Genomic DNA, 17779 nt, shown 5'->3' with positions numbered 1-17779 from the left:
CTGAGCTATGACCTTCAGGACCCATGGATCCTGCACGTCCCTGAACCAAGCGACTAAAAAGAGCGACAGACTGCCCCTACACAATCCAGAAGAGGACCGGGGACCCCCCATTCATGCCGACTTAGACTTGGCGGTCTTCTTGCTCTGCTTGGATTCATTCCAGGACTGAGCCGGCTTCCAAAAGCTCTTGGTTTGCTCTGGCTTAGTGGAGGACTGCTGACATGGGCTTTATCAGAACGAAAAGAACAAAAATTGACCCTTAGACTAGTTTATATTCTCTTGCAGTAGGGCGGCACCCTTGCCCCCTGTGACCGTGGAGATAATTGAGTCCAGGCCTGGACCAAGCAAAATCATTCCCTTAGAGGGGAGGGAAAGAGGTCTAGACTTAGAAGTCATATCCACAGACCATGACTTCAGCCATAGCCCGACGGGCCTGAACAGAAAAAGCTGAAGCCTTAGCATTCAGGCTAATAATCTGGCTAATAGCATCACAGATGAAAGAATTAGCAACCCTCAAGGCTGTAAATCTTCCCTGCGTAACGTCAAGGGGACCCTCCACCCCGATCAAATCCTATAAGGAGTCACACAAGAAGGTAGTTTTTCCAGCAACAGCCGCCACCGGTTGAAACAAATATCCTGTATGTTGAAACATCCTTCTTAATAGAGTTTCCATCTTTATCCATGGGCTCTTTAAACAAAGAGCTATCCTCAAGCGGGATAGTAGTACGTTTAGCAAGGGTGAATTAGCGCTATCCCTTTTAGGGATGGAACCTCACAACTTCATTGAGCGTCCAGGACCGGGAATAATTTGTTAAAGGGAGAAGAGGGGAAAAAGGAATCCATTCCTGTCCCAATCATTCTTAATAATGTTCGCCATCTAACAGGAGCAGGGAAGGATAGGAACCATGAAATAGAAAAACGGAGCACAGGAAAATTTGTATAAGACCATTTATTTAAAGCAGCACTAAGAAAAGCAAAATTATACTTGCAAGTATAGACTAGGTGGTATGACGCGTTTCGGCCTAAGCCGTCATCAGATACCTAGGTAGTCACTTTTACTCTGGCCATTTATAGGCATCTGTTTAGCTAATAGGGAACACCTGTTAGTCACTATTGAAAATTAACAAAATTGAGAGAGATACACAATTCCCACTTAACCCCTTAATTCTTTTTATGCAATACTTCATTAACCCTTTACTGACTTCCTAAGACCTTTAAAATAATTTTTTTACCTAAGCGATATAGCTGCATTAATTATTCCTATATTTTTAAAGTATCATAATTATCCTAAGATATATAATACAAACATATGTCTTTAAATGCAGCCAACATCACAATATTATATAAGGAAACAAAATTCATATGTAAAGGATCATATTTGTCTGGGATCAAGAATTATTTATTAACCTCACTATCCTTCTTCAATGTTTAATGCATTTATTAACATATGTGCTTAATGTATTTGTGTAGTCTAAACTTAAAGTTTATATTTAAAGGGAAAGTGTGTAGAGTTTTTCCTTTCTATATTGTTCCTTTTCTATCTCTTTTTTACTTCCAAACATGTATTATATTTGCCTCTGTATTGAAACCCAGAGGCAATCTGGTGTTTAAATTAAAACTCCAAAAAATTTCCCTCCTAGACAGGAGTCTATCCAAGTCACCTCCTCTCAATGGAGTCCTGACTCTTTCAATTACCATCCATTTAAATGAATTTACACAGCCGTCATGTTTCACTATGAAATGTTCTGCAAGAGTAGAACATGCAATTGAGGAAGAAATATCATTTAAATGTTCCCTTATTCTCACTCTGGCCTCCCTAGTGGTCATACCCACATATTGCATGTGACAAATGACGTGTAACCTATCACATCATACACTTTTAGCGTTTCACACGACTGAAACTGCTTAGTTATCCATGCATGGCTACAGGCTTTGCATGTATATAAGCCACATTTATAGTGGCCTATGCTGGTAAGCCAATGGCTTCTACCTTTGTTCTTCTCTGTGACCATGCTTGGTGAAAGATAATTTCGTAGATTGCGATTTCTTTTGGGAACAAAAAGACAGCCCTGTTTAATTACATCATATAGGACATTATCTCCCCTCAAGATGGGGAAATGCTTCTTTATAATACCAGTGATTTGCTCGTACTGGTTTGAAAAAGTAGTGACAAAAGCCAATTTACTTTTGTCATGTCGTCTTTTGTTTTTAGGTACTTCTGACAGTAAATCCTTTCTGTCTATTTTTGATACTTGATCAAAGGCCCTTTCTATTGCTGCTGTAGCATAACCCCTTTGTAGGAATCTGTCCCTAAGCCACTGACTCTCTTCCAAAAAGGTACTCTGTTCTGAACAATTACGCTTCACTCTGACAAACTCACCCTTAATAATTCCAAAACCAGTATGCCTAGGATGTGCACTTTTGGCATGCAAAATTGCATTCGATTGAAGCGGTTTGCGATAAAGATCACTCTCTATTTTGCTCATATTCAAATTGCCCTTAAGCAACACATCCAAGTATGCTATCTCTTTGGAATTAAGCTCATAGGTAAATTGTAAGGATAGGAACCACCCTGTCATCAAACTCTATCCAATTTAGGAATTAAAGGTTCATCAGACAATTTGGCCTCTGGAACTTCTGAATTCGCCAAAACTTCCTTTAGAAGAAAGCGCAAATTCCAAAAACTAAAGTCTGGTTCCTCCGCAGCCAGAGGTTTAGAGGCAGCAGACTCCAACCCAGAATGTTCATACTCTGAAGTTTTAGAAAGAACTTCATCCTTGATAACCCTATCAGTTAAATTCAATAAATTATCTGATGTACTCTGGGAAGAAGTGCAATAAGTAACCTTTCGCTTGCGCTTAGCAGGGCGAGGTAAAGCATTAAAGGCCGCAGACACCGCCGCCTGACTGCGCAGTAACGTCTGGAGAAAAAAAAAAAAAGGCCCCCTCTAGATGGAGGATCAGTAATGCTACTGCATGTGTAGAGAGAAAAGAATGTAGGGTACGCACCTCAATGGACGACAACTCAGAGGTGGACAGCTCAGTGGTATCAAACATGTTTGATATCACATTATCAAGGCATACGGAACATAATTGAGGCGGCGGATCTAAGGCCTCCTCACAATATAAACAGGAATTACTTAGGAATAGAGGGAGTACCCTCTAAAGCAGCTGTCGCCAACAAGTGGTCCATGGACCACTGGTGGTCCACGAAAAGAAGTTGGTGGTTCTTGACACCATCAAGCAGGAATTAATCTCTTTGAGCCGCAACTCCCTACAGTGCCTGGCTGGACATCAGTGAAAACCAACTGAGGAGAAGTTAAATTACAATCTCCCTATGCACGTTGCGTAGTACTGCGCAACATGCATAGCTAGATTGTATTTTAAACTCCTCCTGCCCGGCGTGCTGCTCAGAGGAAGATGCTTCCATTCCAAAGCCAGCAGAGGTTGGTATAGTCTTGGCTTGAATTAGTGGAATTAAAGTATATTAAAAAAAAAAGAAAATCTTTTCTCTCTTATATTTAATTTATTTTCTTAACTTTACCTGTTACTTTGAAGTAGTTTTTCTAATTCCTTCAGATGGACTTACATCACTGTTTGTCTTCCTCCCCTCCATCTTCTTTTTTTTTTTTTTTTTTTATTAAATTTTAATTATTTTTCATTCTAATAATTTTCCCGCGCACAAAGCCATTCCACCCGAATTCCAGTAATTGCCATCCAGCCGATCAGCCATATCCCTCTAGTATTATAGTATTAGAATAGTATTATAGTAATTGCCTGTAACATCAGTCGTGGTTAGCTCACATCCATATTGAGAAGAAAACTTGGAAGTCTTGTGGTCCCTTTTAAACAGAATTCTGTTTTCCCCCTTTCTGCCCCTCTGTTTCTAGCTCAAAAGTTGGCACTCACCCTTCATCTGTCATTTTGAAGTATTCTCAAAAAATCATGTTAGTGATCCACGGGATTCAAAATTGTGAGTTTAGTGGTTTCTGAGGTCCGAAAGGTTGGCAACCCCTGCTCTAAAGTAACAAAAATCCTCCATCGCTAGTGCAATAACCAGAGAACTATAGAAATAAAACAATCTTATTTTATTCAAAAAAACAGCACCTAATATACCCCAATGTTTGGGGCACTCACCACCTCCTATGACCCAGACAGTACAGAGATTTACTTGACTCTCTCTAAAAGACACCCGGTCAGGAAAGAGGGAATGAATCACATGGCGCACAATGCAGGACCGTCCCTGCTATGAGAAAAAGCGCGCCAAGCTTGTAAGCTGCACAGCTCTCAAAGTGAAACCTGTATATTCCATAACAGCCTATGAGCCCATAACCTCTCACACATAAAAGCAGCATAAAATCAAATAAACATATAAGATTATTCCCCACTATTCAATAATCCCCCTCAGGATATATTAACCCTTGATTCTATACAGATAAAAGGAGTCACACTGTGACCCTGTCTTCTTGTGTTATCATATATGTATAAAAAAATGAAACGATCTTACCAGAATCTACGCCGTGGAACAGGAACACGGCCCTTCAAGTGTGACAGATAGTAGCATCGCTTCTGACATGGACTTGAGTGAAGAAAGCAGGCAGCGAAACTCGTCAACGCTGATTGCTTGCCGATTGCTTATGGAGCTGTTAATATGAGTCGGGATGGTTTCGCAGAAAAACTCTCCCTGCATCTCCGGACTCTAACCTTCATCCATGCTCTCACTGAGAGGCTGACAGGACTACTTAAAACTCCAGTTCCATATCGAAGAGTACTACCCTCCATAAGAGACTACTCCAAAATCTTCTCTGCCAACTTCCTGTGACGAAAGGCAAAGAATGACTGGGGTTCTAAGGAAGTGGGGGAGGTATTTAAAGGGACATGAAACTCCAAATTTTACTTTCATGAGTCAGAAAAAGAATACAATTTTAAACTACTTTCCAATTTACTTCTATTATTTAATTTGCTTCCTTCTCTTGTTATCCTTTGAGGAAAGGTTTATCTAGGCAAGTTCAGGGGCAGCAGAGAACCTAGGTTTAAGAGGCTGATTGGTGGCTGCATATATATACCAATTGTCATTGGCTCACCCATGTGTTCAGTTAGAAACCATTAGTGCATTGCTGCTCCTTCAACAAATGATACAAAGAGAATGAAACAGATTAGATAATAGAAGTAAATTGGAAAGTTATTTAAAAATTGTATTCTCTATCTGAATTGTGAAAGAAAATGTTTGGGTTTCATATCCCTTTAAGCCTTTGGCTGGGGTGTCTTTGCCTCCTCCTGGTGGCCAGGTTCAGTATTTCCCACAAGTAAGGAATGCAGCTGTGGACTCTTCCCATATTAAGAAGGAAACTGCTAAAACCATTGCTGCAAACACTGCTGCCATATAGTTCTCAAGACATGTGCATACTCCTGAGCATATCTTGCTATGCACTTTAACAAAGGATATGAAGAAAATAAAGTCCATTTTAAACTGATTGGGAGGTCTGATATTGAATTCACCACTAGTTCCATTTAACTATTTGAATTTACTAGAGGTGAAGTTAGAGTAATTTGTTGTCACTACACGACCAAAACATTTTTTACTATTACAGAATAAATTACACATAAACTAGTTCCTAGAATATATATTAAAGCTAGTACTCACTGTATCAATGTCTGGAAAATGTTCCAGAAACTGTGTGACATAAGTCATAATCGACTGTTCATCAGGTGAGTCAACCATAAGATCTAAGAGGGAAAAAGAAAAAAAAAAAAATTGTATTTTTTGGTTAGTTGAAACTCTTATAGGTACCCACTTTATCCTCAGTTATCTTAAAGATCCCACTGTTTGATAACAGAAGTACATTGCACCCTCTATTTGAATCATGAATGTTTAAAATGACCATTAAATGCAATATAATTGCACATTCAACAAGTACATAATAAAAGGACAATGCAAAATATGAGCAGTAGATTTTTTTTCTGACACATTTCAAAATGTATTTCAATTTGCCAGCCCTCCTGTATCATGCAAAAGCCATCAGCCAATCACAGACTCATATACGTATACACTGTGAACTCTTGCACATGCTCAGTAGGAGCTGGTTCCTCAGAAAGTTTGCTTATAAAAAGACTGCACAATTTGAATTAAAGTAAATTATATAAAAAAACGGCATGCTCAATCTGAATCATGAAAGTTTATTTTGACTTTGGTGTTCCTTTAATTTTCACTATGTCCCTTTAATTATTTACAGTTGAAGATAAGTCTCCTTAATCTACTGATCAGAAACTCTTAAAGCAATGGTTTATTCACCCTCTGGTTCCAATAATCTGGGGATGCCTAAACTTTTCTGCGCAATTGTGAAGGCGTCTTCAAGGTTTTCCCTGGAAGATCTCGTCAGTGCGTTCCTTATATCAACAAGGTTGGAATCGATTGCCTTTATGACAGCTAGAAATGCCAGACCACTTCTCCAACTGCCGGCAAAATCCTGAACAGCAACACCATACCTTAATATAAAAAACAAAACAAACAACAATAAAAGATTTGCTAATGACTCAACATCTATTTCAAAGCTAGTTCTGTGAAATCATTAGGATCTTATGACATAAGTTAAAAAGAAAGAAAAAAAATGTATAAATATGTTTTTTGGCTACATTCTGACAGCATCAATCTGGAACAAACTGTTGCTGCTATTTTCCATTGGCACAAAATTAGAGAAATGTTTTAATGAATGAGGCTCTAAGTGCATCTCAAAATTCAAAAAAAGTATGAAAGTGTCTACACTGAACACTTTTTATTTGGAAAAACAATTTGCCTCCATCTTGTAAAGTTATATTTTTACCATAGATGTTTCTTATATGTAAAGACATGTCTGTCATACTGGGACCTTATTCATGCAGGAAGGGCCTGACAGACAAATGAGGAGGACAAAAGTTCAGTGTGAGGACTGATTACACCAGCAACCAATAGAAACAAAAGGATATTAGCAGCAGAACCATATATATATAAAAACAGAGAATTGCAGCATTATATGCAGATTGCTGGTATCTGTTATTTTATTTTTATTAAATGTGAAATTTAGACACACATACAGACGAAACGGCAGATACCTCTTTTGCTCAAAAGTATATTTCAGATAGCATTCTTAATTTATTTTCATTTTGACATGTATTCCAGTTTATAGATTTTTGAAAAAACAGAATTTATGTTTACCTGATAAATTACTTTCTCCAACGGTGTGTCCGGTCCACGGCGTCATCCTTACTTGTGGGATATTCTCTTCCCCAACAGGAAATGGCAAAGAGCCCAGCAAAGCTGGTCACATGATCCCTCCTAGGCTCCGCCTACCCCAGTCATTCGACCGACGTTAAGGAGGAATATTTGCATAGGAGAAACCATATGGTACCGTGGTGACTGTAGTTAAAGAAAATAAATTATCAGACCTGATTAAAAAACCAGGGCGGGCCGTGGACCGGACACACCGTTGGAGAAAGTAATTTATCAGGTAAACATAAATTCTGTTTTCTCCAACATAGGTGTGTCCGGTCCACGGCGTCATCCTTACTTGTGGGAACCAATACCAAAGCTTTAGGACACGGATGAAGGGAGGGAGCAAATCAGGTCACCTAAATGGAAGGCACCACGGCTTGCAAAACCTTTCTCCCAAAAATAGCCTCAGAAGAAGCAAAAGTATCAAACTTGTAAAATTTGGTAAAAGTGTGCAGTGAAGACCAAGTCGCTGCCCTACATATCTGATCAACAGAAGCCTCGTTCTTGAAGGCCCATGTGGAAGCCACAGCCCTAGTGGAATGAGCTGTGATTCTTTCGGGAGGCTGCCGTCCGGCAGTCTCGTAAGCCAATCTGATGATGCTTTTAATCCAAAAAGAGAGAGAGGTAGAAGTTGCTTTTTGACCTCTCCTTTTACCGGAATAAACAACAAACAAGGAAGATGTTTGTCTAAAATCCTTTGTAGCATCTAAATAGAATTTTAGAGCGCGAACAACATCCAAATTGTGCAACAAACGTTCCTTCTTTGAAACTGGTTTCGGACACAGAGAAGGTACGATAATCTCCTGGTTAATGTTTTTGTTAGAAACAACTTTTGGAAGAAAACCAGGTTTAGTACGTAAAACCACCTTATCTGCATGGAACACCAGATAAGGAGGAGAACACTGCAGAGCAGATAATTCTGAAACTCTTCTGGCAGAAGAAATTGCAACTAAAAACAAAACTTTCCAAGATAATAATTTAATATCAACGGAATGCAAGGGTTCAAACGGAACCCCCTGAAGAACTGAAAGAACTAAATTGAGACTCCAAGGAGGAGTCAAAGGTTTGTAAACAGGCTTAATTCTAACCAGAGCCTGAACAAAAGCTTGAACATCTGGCACAGCAGCCAGTTTTTTGTGAAGTAACAAGGCAGAAATCTGTCCCTTCAGGGAACTTGCAGATAATCCTTTTTCCAATCCTTCTTGAAGGAAGGATAGAATCCTAGGAATCTTAACCTTGTCCCAAGGGAATCCTTTAGATTCACACCAACAGATATATTTTTTCCAAATTTTGTGGTAAATCTTTCTAGTTACAGGCTTTCTGGCCTGAACAAGAGTATCGATAACAGAATCTGAGAACCCTCGCTTCGATAAAATCAAGCGTTCAATCTCCAAGCAGTCAGCTGGAGTGAAACCAGATTCGGATGTTCGAACGGACCCTGAACAAGAAGGTCTCGTCTCAAAGGTAGCTTCCAAGGTGGAGCCGATGACATATTCACCAGATCTGCATACCAAGTCCTGCGTGGCCACGCAGGAGCTATCAAGATCACCGACGCCCTCTCCTGATTGATCCTGGCTACCAGCCTGGGGATGAGAGGAAAGGGCGGGAACACATAAGCTAGTTTGAAGGTCCAAGGTGCTACTAGTGCATCCACTAGAGCCGCCTTGGGATCCCTGGATCTGGACCCGTAGCAAGGAACTTTGAAGTTCTGACGAGAGGCCATCAGATCCATGTCTGGAATGCCCCACAGCTGAGTGACTTGGGCAAAGATTTCCGGATGGAGTTCCCACTCCCCCGGATGCAATGTCTGACGACTCAGAAAATCCGCTTCCCAATTTTCCACTCCTGGGATGTGGATAGCAGACAGGTGGCAGGAGTGAGACTCCGCCCATAGAATGATTTTGGTCACTTCTTCCATCGCTAGGGAACTCCTTGTTCCCCCCTGATGGTTGATGTACGCAACAGTTGTCATGTTGTCTGATTGAAACCGTATGAACTTGGCCCTCGCTAGCTGAGGCCAAGCCTTGAGAGCATTGAATATCGCTCTCAGTTCCAGAATATTTATCGGTAGAAGAGATTCTTCCCGAGACCAAAGACCCTGAGCTTTCAGGGATCCCCAGACCGCGCCCCAGCCCATCAGACTGGCGTCGGTCGTGACAATGACCCACTCTGGTCTGCGGAATGTCATCCCTTGTGACAGGTTGTCCAGGGACAGCCACCAACGGAGTGAGTCTCTGGTCCTCTGATTTACTTGTATCTTCGGAGACAAGTCTGTATAGTCCCCATTCCACTGACTGAGCATGCACAGTTGTAATGGTCTTAGATGAATGCGCGCAAAAGGAACTATGTCCATTGCCGCTACCATCAACCCGATCACTTCCATGCACTGAGCTATGGAAGGAAGAGGAACGGAATGAAGTATCCGACAAGAGTCTAGAAGTTTTGTTTTTCTGGCCTCTGTTAGAAAAATCCTCATTTCTAAGGAGTCTATAATTGTTCCCAAGAAGGGAACCCTTGTTGACGGGGATAGAGAACTCTTTTCCACGTTCACTTTCCATCCGTGAGATCTGAGAAAGGCCAGGACGATGTCCGTGTGAGCCTTTGCTTGAGGAAGGGACGACGCTTGAATCAGAATGTCGTCCAAGTAAGGTACTACAGCAATGCCCCTTGGTCTTAGCACAGCTAGAAGGGACCCTAGTACCTTTGTGAAAATCCTTGGAGCAGTGGCTAATCCGAAAGGAAGCGCCACGAACTGGTAATGTTTGTCCAGGAATGCGAACCTTAGGAACCGATGATGTTCCTTGTGGATAGGAATATGTAGATACGCATCCTTTAAATCCACCGTGGTCATGAATTGACCTTCCTGGATGGAAGGAAGAATAGTTCGAATGGTTTCCATCTTGAACGATGGAACCTTGAGAAACTTGTTTAAGATCTTGAGATCTAAGATTGGTCTGAACGTTCCCTCTTTTTTGGGAACTATGAACAGATTGGAGTAGAACCCCATCCCTTGTTCTCTTAATGGAACAGGATGAATCACTCCCATTTTTAACAGGTCTTCTACACAATGTAAGAATGCCTGTCTTTTTATGTGGTCTGAAGACAACTGAGACCTGTGGAACCTCCCCCTTGGGGGAAGTCCCTTGAATTCCAGAAGATAACCTTGGGAGACTATTTCTAGCGCCCAAGGATCCAGAACATCTCTTGCCCAAGCCTGAGCGAAGAGAGAGAGTCTGCCCCCCACCAGATCCGGTCCCGGATCGGGGGCCAACATTTCATGCAGTCTTGGTAGCAGTGGCAGGTTTCTTGGCCTGCTTTCCTTTGTTCCAGCCTTGCATTGGTCTCCAAGCTGGCTTGGCTTGAGAAGTATTACCCTCTTGCTTAGAGGACGTAGCACCTTGGGCTGGTCCGTTTCTACGAAAGGGACGAAAATTAGGTTTATTTTTTGCCTTGAAAGGCCGATCCTGAGGAAGGGCGTGGCCCTTACCCCCAGTGATATCAGAGATAATCTCTTTCAAGTCAGGGCCAAACAGCGTTTTCCCCTTGAAAGGAATGTTAAGTAGCTTGTTCTTGGAAGACGCATCAGCCGACCAAGATTTCAACCAAAGCGCTCTGCGCGCCACAATAGCAAACCCAGAATTCTTAGCCGCTAACCTAGCCAATTGCAAAGTGGCGTCGAGGGTGAAAGAATTAGCCAATTTGAGAGCATTGATTCTGTCCATAATCTCCTCATAAGGAGGAGAATCACTATCGACCGCCTTTATCAGCTCATCGAACCAGAAACATGCGGCTGTAGCGACAGGGACAATGCATGAAATTGGTTGTAGAAGGTAACCCTGCTGAACAAACATCTTTTTAAGCAAACCTTCTAATTTTTTATCCATAGGATCTTTGAAAGCACAACTATCCTCTATGGGTATAGTGGTGCGTTTGTTTAAAGTGGAAACCGCTCCCTCGACCTTGGGGACTGTCTGCCATAAGTCCTTTCTGGGGTCGACCATAGGAAACAATTTTTTAAATATGGGGGGAGGGACGAAAGGAATACCGGGCCTCTCCCATTCTTTATTAACAATGTCCGCCACCCGCTTGGGTATAGGAAAAGCTTCTGGGAGCCCCGGCACCTCTAGGAACTTGTCCATTTTACATAGTTTCTCTGGGATGACCAACTTGTCACAATCATCCAGAGTGGATAATACCTCCTTAAGCAGAATGCAGAGATGTTCCAACTTAAATTTAAATGCAATCACATCAGGTTCAGCCTGTTGAGAAATGTTCCCTGAATCAGTAATTTCTCCCTCAGACAAAACCTCCCTGGCCCCATCAGACTGGGTTAGGGGCCCTTCAGAGATATTAATATCAGCGTCGTCATGCTCTTCAGTATCTAAAACAGAGCAGCCGCGCTTACGCTGACAAGTGTTTATTCTGGCTAAAATGTTTTTGACAGAATTATCCATTACAGCCGTTAATTGTTGCATAGTAAGGAGTATTGGCGCGCTAGATGTACTAGGGGCCTCCTGAGTGGGCAAGACTCGTGTAGACGAAGGAGGGAATGATGCAGTACCATGCTTACTCCCCTCACTTGAGGAATCATCTTGGGCATCATTGTCATTATCACATAAATCACATTTATTTAAATGAATAGGAATTCTGGCTTCCCCACATTCAGAACACAGTCTATCTGGTAGTTCAGACATGTTAAACAGGCATAAACTTGATAACAAAGTACAAAAACGTTTTAAAATAAAACCGTTACTGTCACTTTAAATTTTAAACTGAACACACTTTATTACTGCAATTGCGAAAAAACATGAAGGAATTGTTCAAAATTCACCAAATTTTCACCACAGTGTCTTAAAGCCTTAAAAGTATTGCACACCAGATTTGGAAGCTTTAACCCTTAAAATAACGGAACCGGAGCCGTTTTAAACTTTAACCCCTTTACAGTCCCTGGTATCTGCTTTGCTGAGACCCAACCAAGCCCAAAGGGGAATACGATACCAAATGACGCCTTCAGAAAGTCTTTTCTAAGTATCAGAGCTCCTCTCACATGCGACTGCATGCCATGCCTCTCAAAAACAAGTGCGCCACACCGGCGCGAAAATGAGGCTCTGCTTATGCTTTGGGAAAGCCCCTAAGGAATAAGGTGTCTAATACAGTGCCTGCCGATATTATTATATCAAAATACCCAGATAAAATGATTCCTCAAGGCTAAATATGTGTTAATAATGAATCGATTTAGCCCAGAAAAAGTCTACAGTCTTAATAAGCCCTTGTGAAGCCCTTATTTACGATCGTAATAAACATGGCTTACCGGATCCCATAGGGAAAATGACAGCTTCCAGCATTACATCGTCTTGTTAGAATGTGTCATACCTCAAGCAGCAAGAGACTGCACACTGTTCCCCCAACTGAAGTTAATTGCTCTCAACAGTCCTGTGTGGAACAGCCATGGATTTTAGTTACGGTTGCTAAAATCATTTTCCTCATACAAACAGAAATCTTCATCTCTTTTCTGTTTCTGAGTAAATAGTACATACCAGCACTATTTCAAAATAACAAACTCTTGATTGAATAATAAAAACTACAGTTAAACACTAAAAAACTCTAAGCCATCTCCGTGGAGATGTTGCCTGTACAACGGCAAAGAGAATGACTGGGGTAGGCGGAGCCTAGGAGGGATCATGTGACCAGCTTTGCTGGGCTCTTTGCCATTTCCTGTTGGGGAAGAGAATATCCCACAAGTAAGGATGACGCCGTGGACCGGACACACCTATGTTGGAGAAATGGATGTCCTTGTTCTGAAAAATGTTTTGTGTTCAGACTATGGATGAATGTTATTTCTAATGTTAATTTTGTTTTCTAATGTTCATAATTAGACACTTTCGAATGTAACATTCGACAACTAATAATATTCAGAGGTTCAATAGTTCATGTGGTAGGGACTTTAGTAAATTGATACATAATAGATACAAATATATTGATTACAATTTTTCTATTTTCGAATATTGCATAATTCAATTATTAAGGCTGATAAGACACTAAGGCCTAGATTTAGAGTTCTGCGTTAGCCGTCAAAAGCAGCGTTAAGGGGTCCTAACGCTGGTATTGGCCAGCCGCTGGTATTTAGAGTCTTGTAGGTAAGGGTCTAACGCTCACTTTCCAGCCGCGACTTTTCCATACTGCAGATCCCCTTACGTCAATTGCGTATCCTATCTTTTCAATGGGATCTGCCTAACGCTGGTATTTAGAGTCTTGGCTGAAGTGAGCGGTAGAGCCTCTACCGACAAGACTCCAGCCGCAGAAAAAAGTCAGTAGTTAAGAGCTTTCTTGGCTCACGCTGGTTTATAAAGCTCTTAACTACTGTGCTCTAAAGTACACTAACACCCATAAACTACCTATGTACCCCTAAACCGAGGTCCCCCCACATTGCCGCCACTATATTAAATATTTTTAACCCCTAATCTTCCGACCGCACACCGCCGCCACCTACATTATCCCTATAAACCCCTAATCTGCTGCCCCTAACATCGCCGACCCCTATATTATATTTATTAACCCCTAATCTGCCCCCCCCCCACGTCGCCGCTACCTTACCTACACTTATTAACCCCAAATCTGCCGACCGGACCTCGCCGCTACTCTAATAAAGTTATTAACCCCTAAACCACTGCACTCGCGCCTCGCAAACCCTATAATAAATAGTATTAACCCCTAATCTGCCCTCCCTAACATCGCTGCCACCTAACTTCAAGTATTAACCCCTAATCTGCCGACCGGACCTCGCCGCTACTATAATAAATGTATTAGCCCCTAAAGCAAAGTCTAACCCTAACCCTAACACCCCCCTAAATTAAATATAATTTTAATCTAACGAAATAAATTAAATATTATTAACTAAAGTATTCCTATTTAAATCTAAATACTTACCTGTAAAATAAACCCTAATATAGCTACAATATAACCAATAATTATATTGTAGCTATTTTAGGATTTATATTTATTTTACAGGCAACTTTGTATTTATTTTAACTAGGTACAATAGCTATTAAATGGTTATTTACTATTTAATAGCTACCTAGTTAAAATAATTACAAAATTACCTGTAAAATAAACCCTAACCTAAGTTACAATTAAACCTAACACTACACTATCAATAAATAAATTAAATCAATTACCTACAATTAAATAAACTAAACTAAATTACAAAAAATAAAAAAAGATTACAAGAATTTTAAGCTAATTACACCTACTTTAAGCCCCCTAATAAAATAACAAAGCACCCCAAAATAATAAAGGTCCCTACCCTATTCTAAATTAAAAAGTAACCAGCTCTTTTACCAGCCCTTAAAAGGGCTTTTTGCGGGGCATGCCCCAAAGTAAACAGCTCTTTTGCCTGTAAAAAAAATCACAATACCACCCCCCAACATAACAACCCACCACCCACAAACCCTACTCTAACCCAAACCCCCCTTAAATAAACCTAACACTACCCCCCTGAAGATCTCCCTACCTTGAGTCGTGTTCACCCAGCCGGGCACCGATGGACCAAAATATGACATCTGGAGCGGCAGAAGTCTTCATCCTATCCGGGCAGAAGAGGACATCCGGACCGGCAGACATCTTCATCCAAGAGGCATCCTCTATCTTCATCCATCCGACAAAGGAGTGGCTCCATCTTCAAGACCTCTGGCGCGGAACATCCTGCTTCAACGACGACTACCCGACGAATGAAGGTTCCTTTAAGGGACATCATCCAAGATGGCGTCCCTCGAATTAAGGTAAGAAAAATCTGATTGGCTGATTGAACTTGAATCTGATTGGCTGATTCAATCGGATTGGCTGATCCAATCAGCCAATCAGATTGAGCTCGCATTCTATTGGCTGTTCCGATCAGCCAATAGAATCCGAGCTCAATTTGATTGGCTGATTGGATCAGCCAATCCGATTGAACTTGAGTCTGATTGGCTGATCAATCAGACAATCAGATTTTTCTTGCCTTAATTCCGATTGGCTGATAGAATCCTATAAGCCAATCGGAATTCGAGGGACGCCATCTTGGATGACGTCCCTTAAAGGAACCTTCATTCGTCGGGTAGTCGTCGTTGAAGAAGGATGTTCCGCACCGGAGGTCTTGAAGATGGAGCCGCTCCTCGTCAGATGGATGAAGATAGAAGATGCCGCTTGGATGAAGATGTCTGCGGGTCCCAATGTCCTCTTCTGCCTGGATAGGATGAAGACTTCTGCCGCTCCGGATGTCATCTTTTGGTCCATCGGTGCCCGGCTGGGTGAACACGACTCAAGGTAGGGAGATCTTCAGGGGGGTAGTGTTAGGTTTATTTAAGGGGGGTTTGGGTTAGAGTAGGGGTATGTGGGTGGTGGGTTGTAATGTTGGGTGGTGGTATTGAGATTTTTTTTACAAGCAAAAGAGCTGTTTACTTTGGGGCATGCCCCGCAAAAAGCCCTTTTAAGGGCTGGTAAAAGAGCTGGTTACTTTTTAATTTAGAATAGGGTAGGGACCTTTATTATTTTGGGGGGCTTTGTAATTTTATTAGGGGTCTTAGAGTAGGTGTAATTAGCTTAAAATTCTTGTAATATTTTTTTTATTTTTTGTAATTTAGTTTAGTTTATTTAATTGTAGGTAATTGATTTAATTTATTTATTGATAGTGTAGTGTTAGGTTTAATTGTAACTTAGGTTAGATTTATTTTACAGGTAATTTTGTAATTATTTTAACTAGGTAGCTATTAAATAGTAAATAACCATTTAATAGCTATTGTACCTAGTTAAAATAAATACAAAGTTGCCTGTAAAATAAATATAAATCCTAAAATAGCTACAATATAATTTTTCGTTATATTGTAGCTATATTAGGGTTTATTTTACAGGTAAGTATTTAGATTTAAATAGGAATACTTTAGTTAATAATATTTAATTTATTTCGTTAGATTAAAATTATATTTAATTTAGGGGGGTGTTAGGGTTAGACTTAGCTTTAGGGGTTAATACATTTATTATAGTAGCGGCGAGGTCCGGTCGGCAGATTAGGGGTTAATACTTGAAGTTAGGTGGCGGCGATGTTAGGGAGGGCAGATTAGGGGTTAATACTATTTATTATAGGGTTTGCGAGGCGGGAGTGCGGCGGTTTAGGGGTTAATAACTTTATTAGAGTGGCGGCGAGGTCCGGTCGGCAGATTTGGGGTTAATAAGTGTAGGTAAGGTAGCGGCGACGTTGGGGGGGGGCAAATTAGGGGTTAATAAATATAATATAGGGGTCGGCGATGTTAGGGGCAACAGATTAGGGGTACATAGGGATAATGTAGGTTGCGGCGGTGTCCGGAGCGGCAGATTAGTGGTTAATAATAAAATGCAGGTGTCAGCGATAGCGGGGGCGGCAGATTAGGGGTTAATAAGTGTAAGGTTAGGGGTGTTTAGACTCAGGGTTCATGTTAGGGTGTTAGGTGCAGGCTTAGAGAGTGTTTCACCATAGGAAACAATGGGGCTGCGTTGGGAGCTGAACGCTGCTTTTTTGCAGGTGTTAGGTTTTTTTTCAGCCCAAACTGCCCCATTGTTTCCTATGGGGGAATCGTGCACGAGCACGTTTTAGATGCTTACCGCTACCGTAAGCAACGCTGGTATTGAGGGTTGAAGTGGAGCTACATTAGGCTCAACGCACCCTTTTTGGAGCCTAACGCAGCCCCTCAGATAACTTTAAATACCAGCGTTGTCTTAAGGGTGCGTTGGGAAAAAAAGCGGCGTTAGCTACGTGGGTCTTTACCGACAAAACTCTAAATCTAGGCGTATGTGTGTGTAACAGGGACAGGCAATAAGGCTGATAAGACACTAAGTGTGTGTAACAGGGACAGGCAGTAAGGCTGATAAGACAGGCGGTGTGTAACAGGGGCAGGCATTAAGGCTGATAAGACAGTCAGTGTGTATAACAGGGGCAGGCATTAAGTCTGATAAGACAGTCAGTGTGTGTAACAGGGGCAGGCGGTAAGGCTGATAAGACAGTCAGTTTGTATAACAGGGGCAGGCATTAAGTCTGATAAGACAGTCAGTGTGTGCAACAGGGGCAGGCGGTAAGGCTGATAAGACAATCATTGTGTGAAACAGGGGCAGGCGGTAAGGCTGATAAGACAGTCAGTGTGTGCAACAGGGGCAGGCGGTAAGGCTGATAAGACAATCATTGTGTGAAACAGGGGCAGGCGGTAAGGCTGATAAGACAGTCAGTGTGTGTGTAACAGGGGCAGGCAGTAAGGCTGATAAGACAGTCAGTGTGTGTAACAGGGGCAGGCGGTAAGGCTGATAAGACAGTCAGTGTGTGTGTAACAGGGGCAGGCGGTAAGGCTGGTAAGACAGTCAGTGTGTGTGTAACAGGGGCAGGTGGTAAGGCTGATAAGACAGGCGGTGTGTGTGTAACAGGGGCAGGCAGTAAGGCTGATAAGAGAGTCAGTGTGTGTAACAGGGGCAGGCAGTAAGGCTGATAAGACAGTCAGTGTGTGTAACAGGGGCAGGCAGTAAGGCTGATAAG

At 41.6% G+C, this 17779-nt stretch overlaps 1 protein-coding gene across 1 annotated transcript in view; it reads right to left on the bottom strand.

Moving 5' to 3' along the window:
- Window positions 1-17779, bottom strand: part of CLMN (calmin) — a 427590-nt gene that overhangs the window by 74652 nt on the left and 335159 nt on the right. Inside the window, exons 7-8 of the mRNA XM_053697501.1 lie at window positions 6292-6485; window positions 5644-5726 (exon numbers count right to left, since the gene is read on the bottom strand). Coding sequence (XP_053553476.1) covers window positions 5644-5726; window positions 6292-6485 — 277 coding nt within the window. The remainder of the gene's footprint in view (window positions 1-5643; window positions 5727-6291; window positions 6486-17779) is intronic.

Source organism: Bombina bombina, chromosome 1 (genome assembly GCF_027579735.1).
Source record: "Bombina bombina isolate aBomBom1 chromosome 1, aBomBom1.pri, whole genome shotgun sequence".
NCBI classification, from domain to species: Eukaryota; Metazoa; Chordata; class Amphibia; order Anura; family Bombinatoridae; genus Bombina; species Bombina bombina.
Note: the sequence above shows the minus strand (reverse complement) of the source record. Positions and strands in the feature narration are given on the sequence as shown.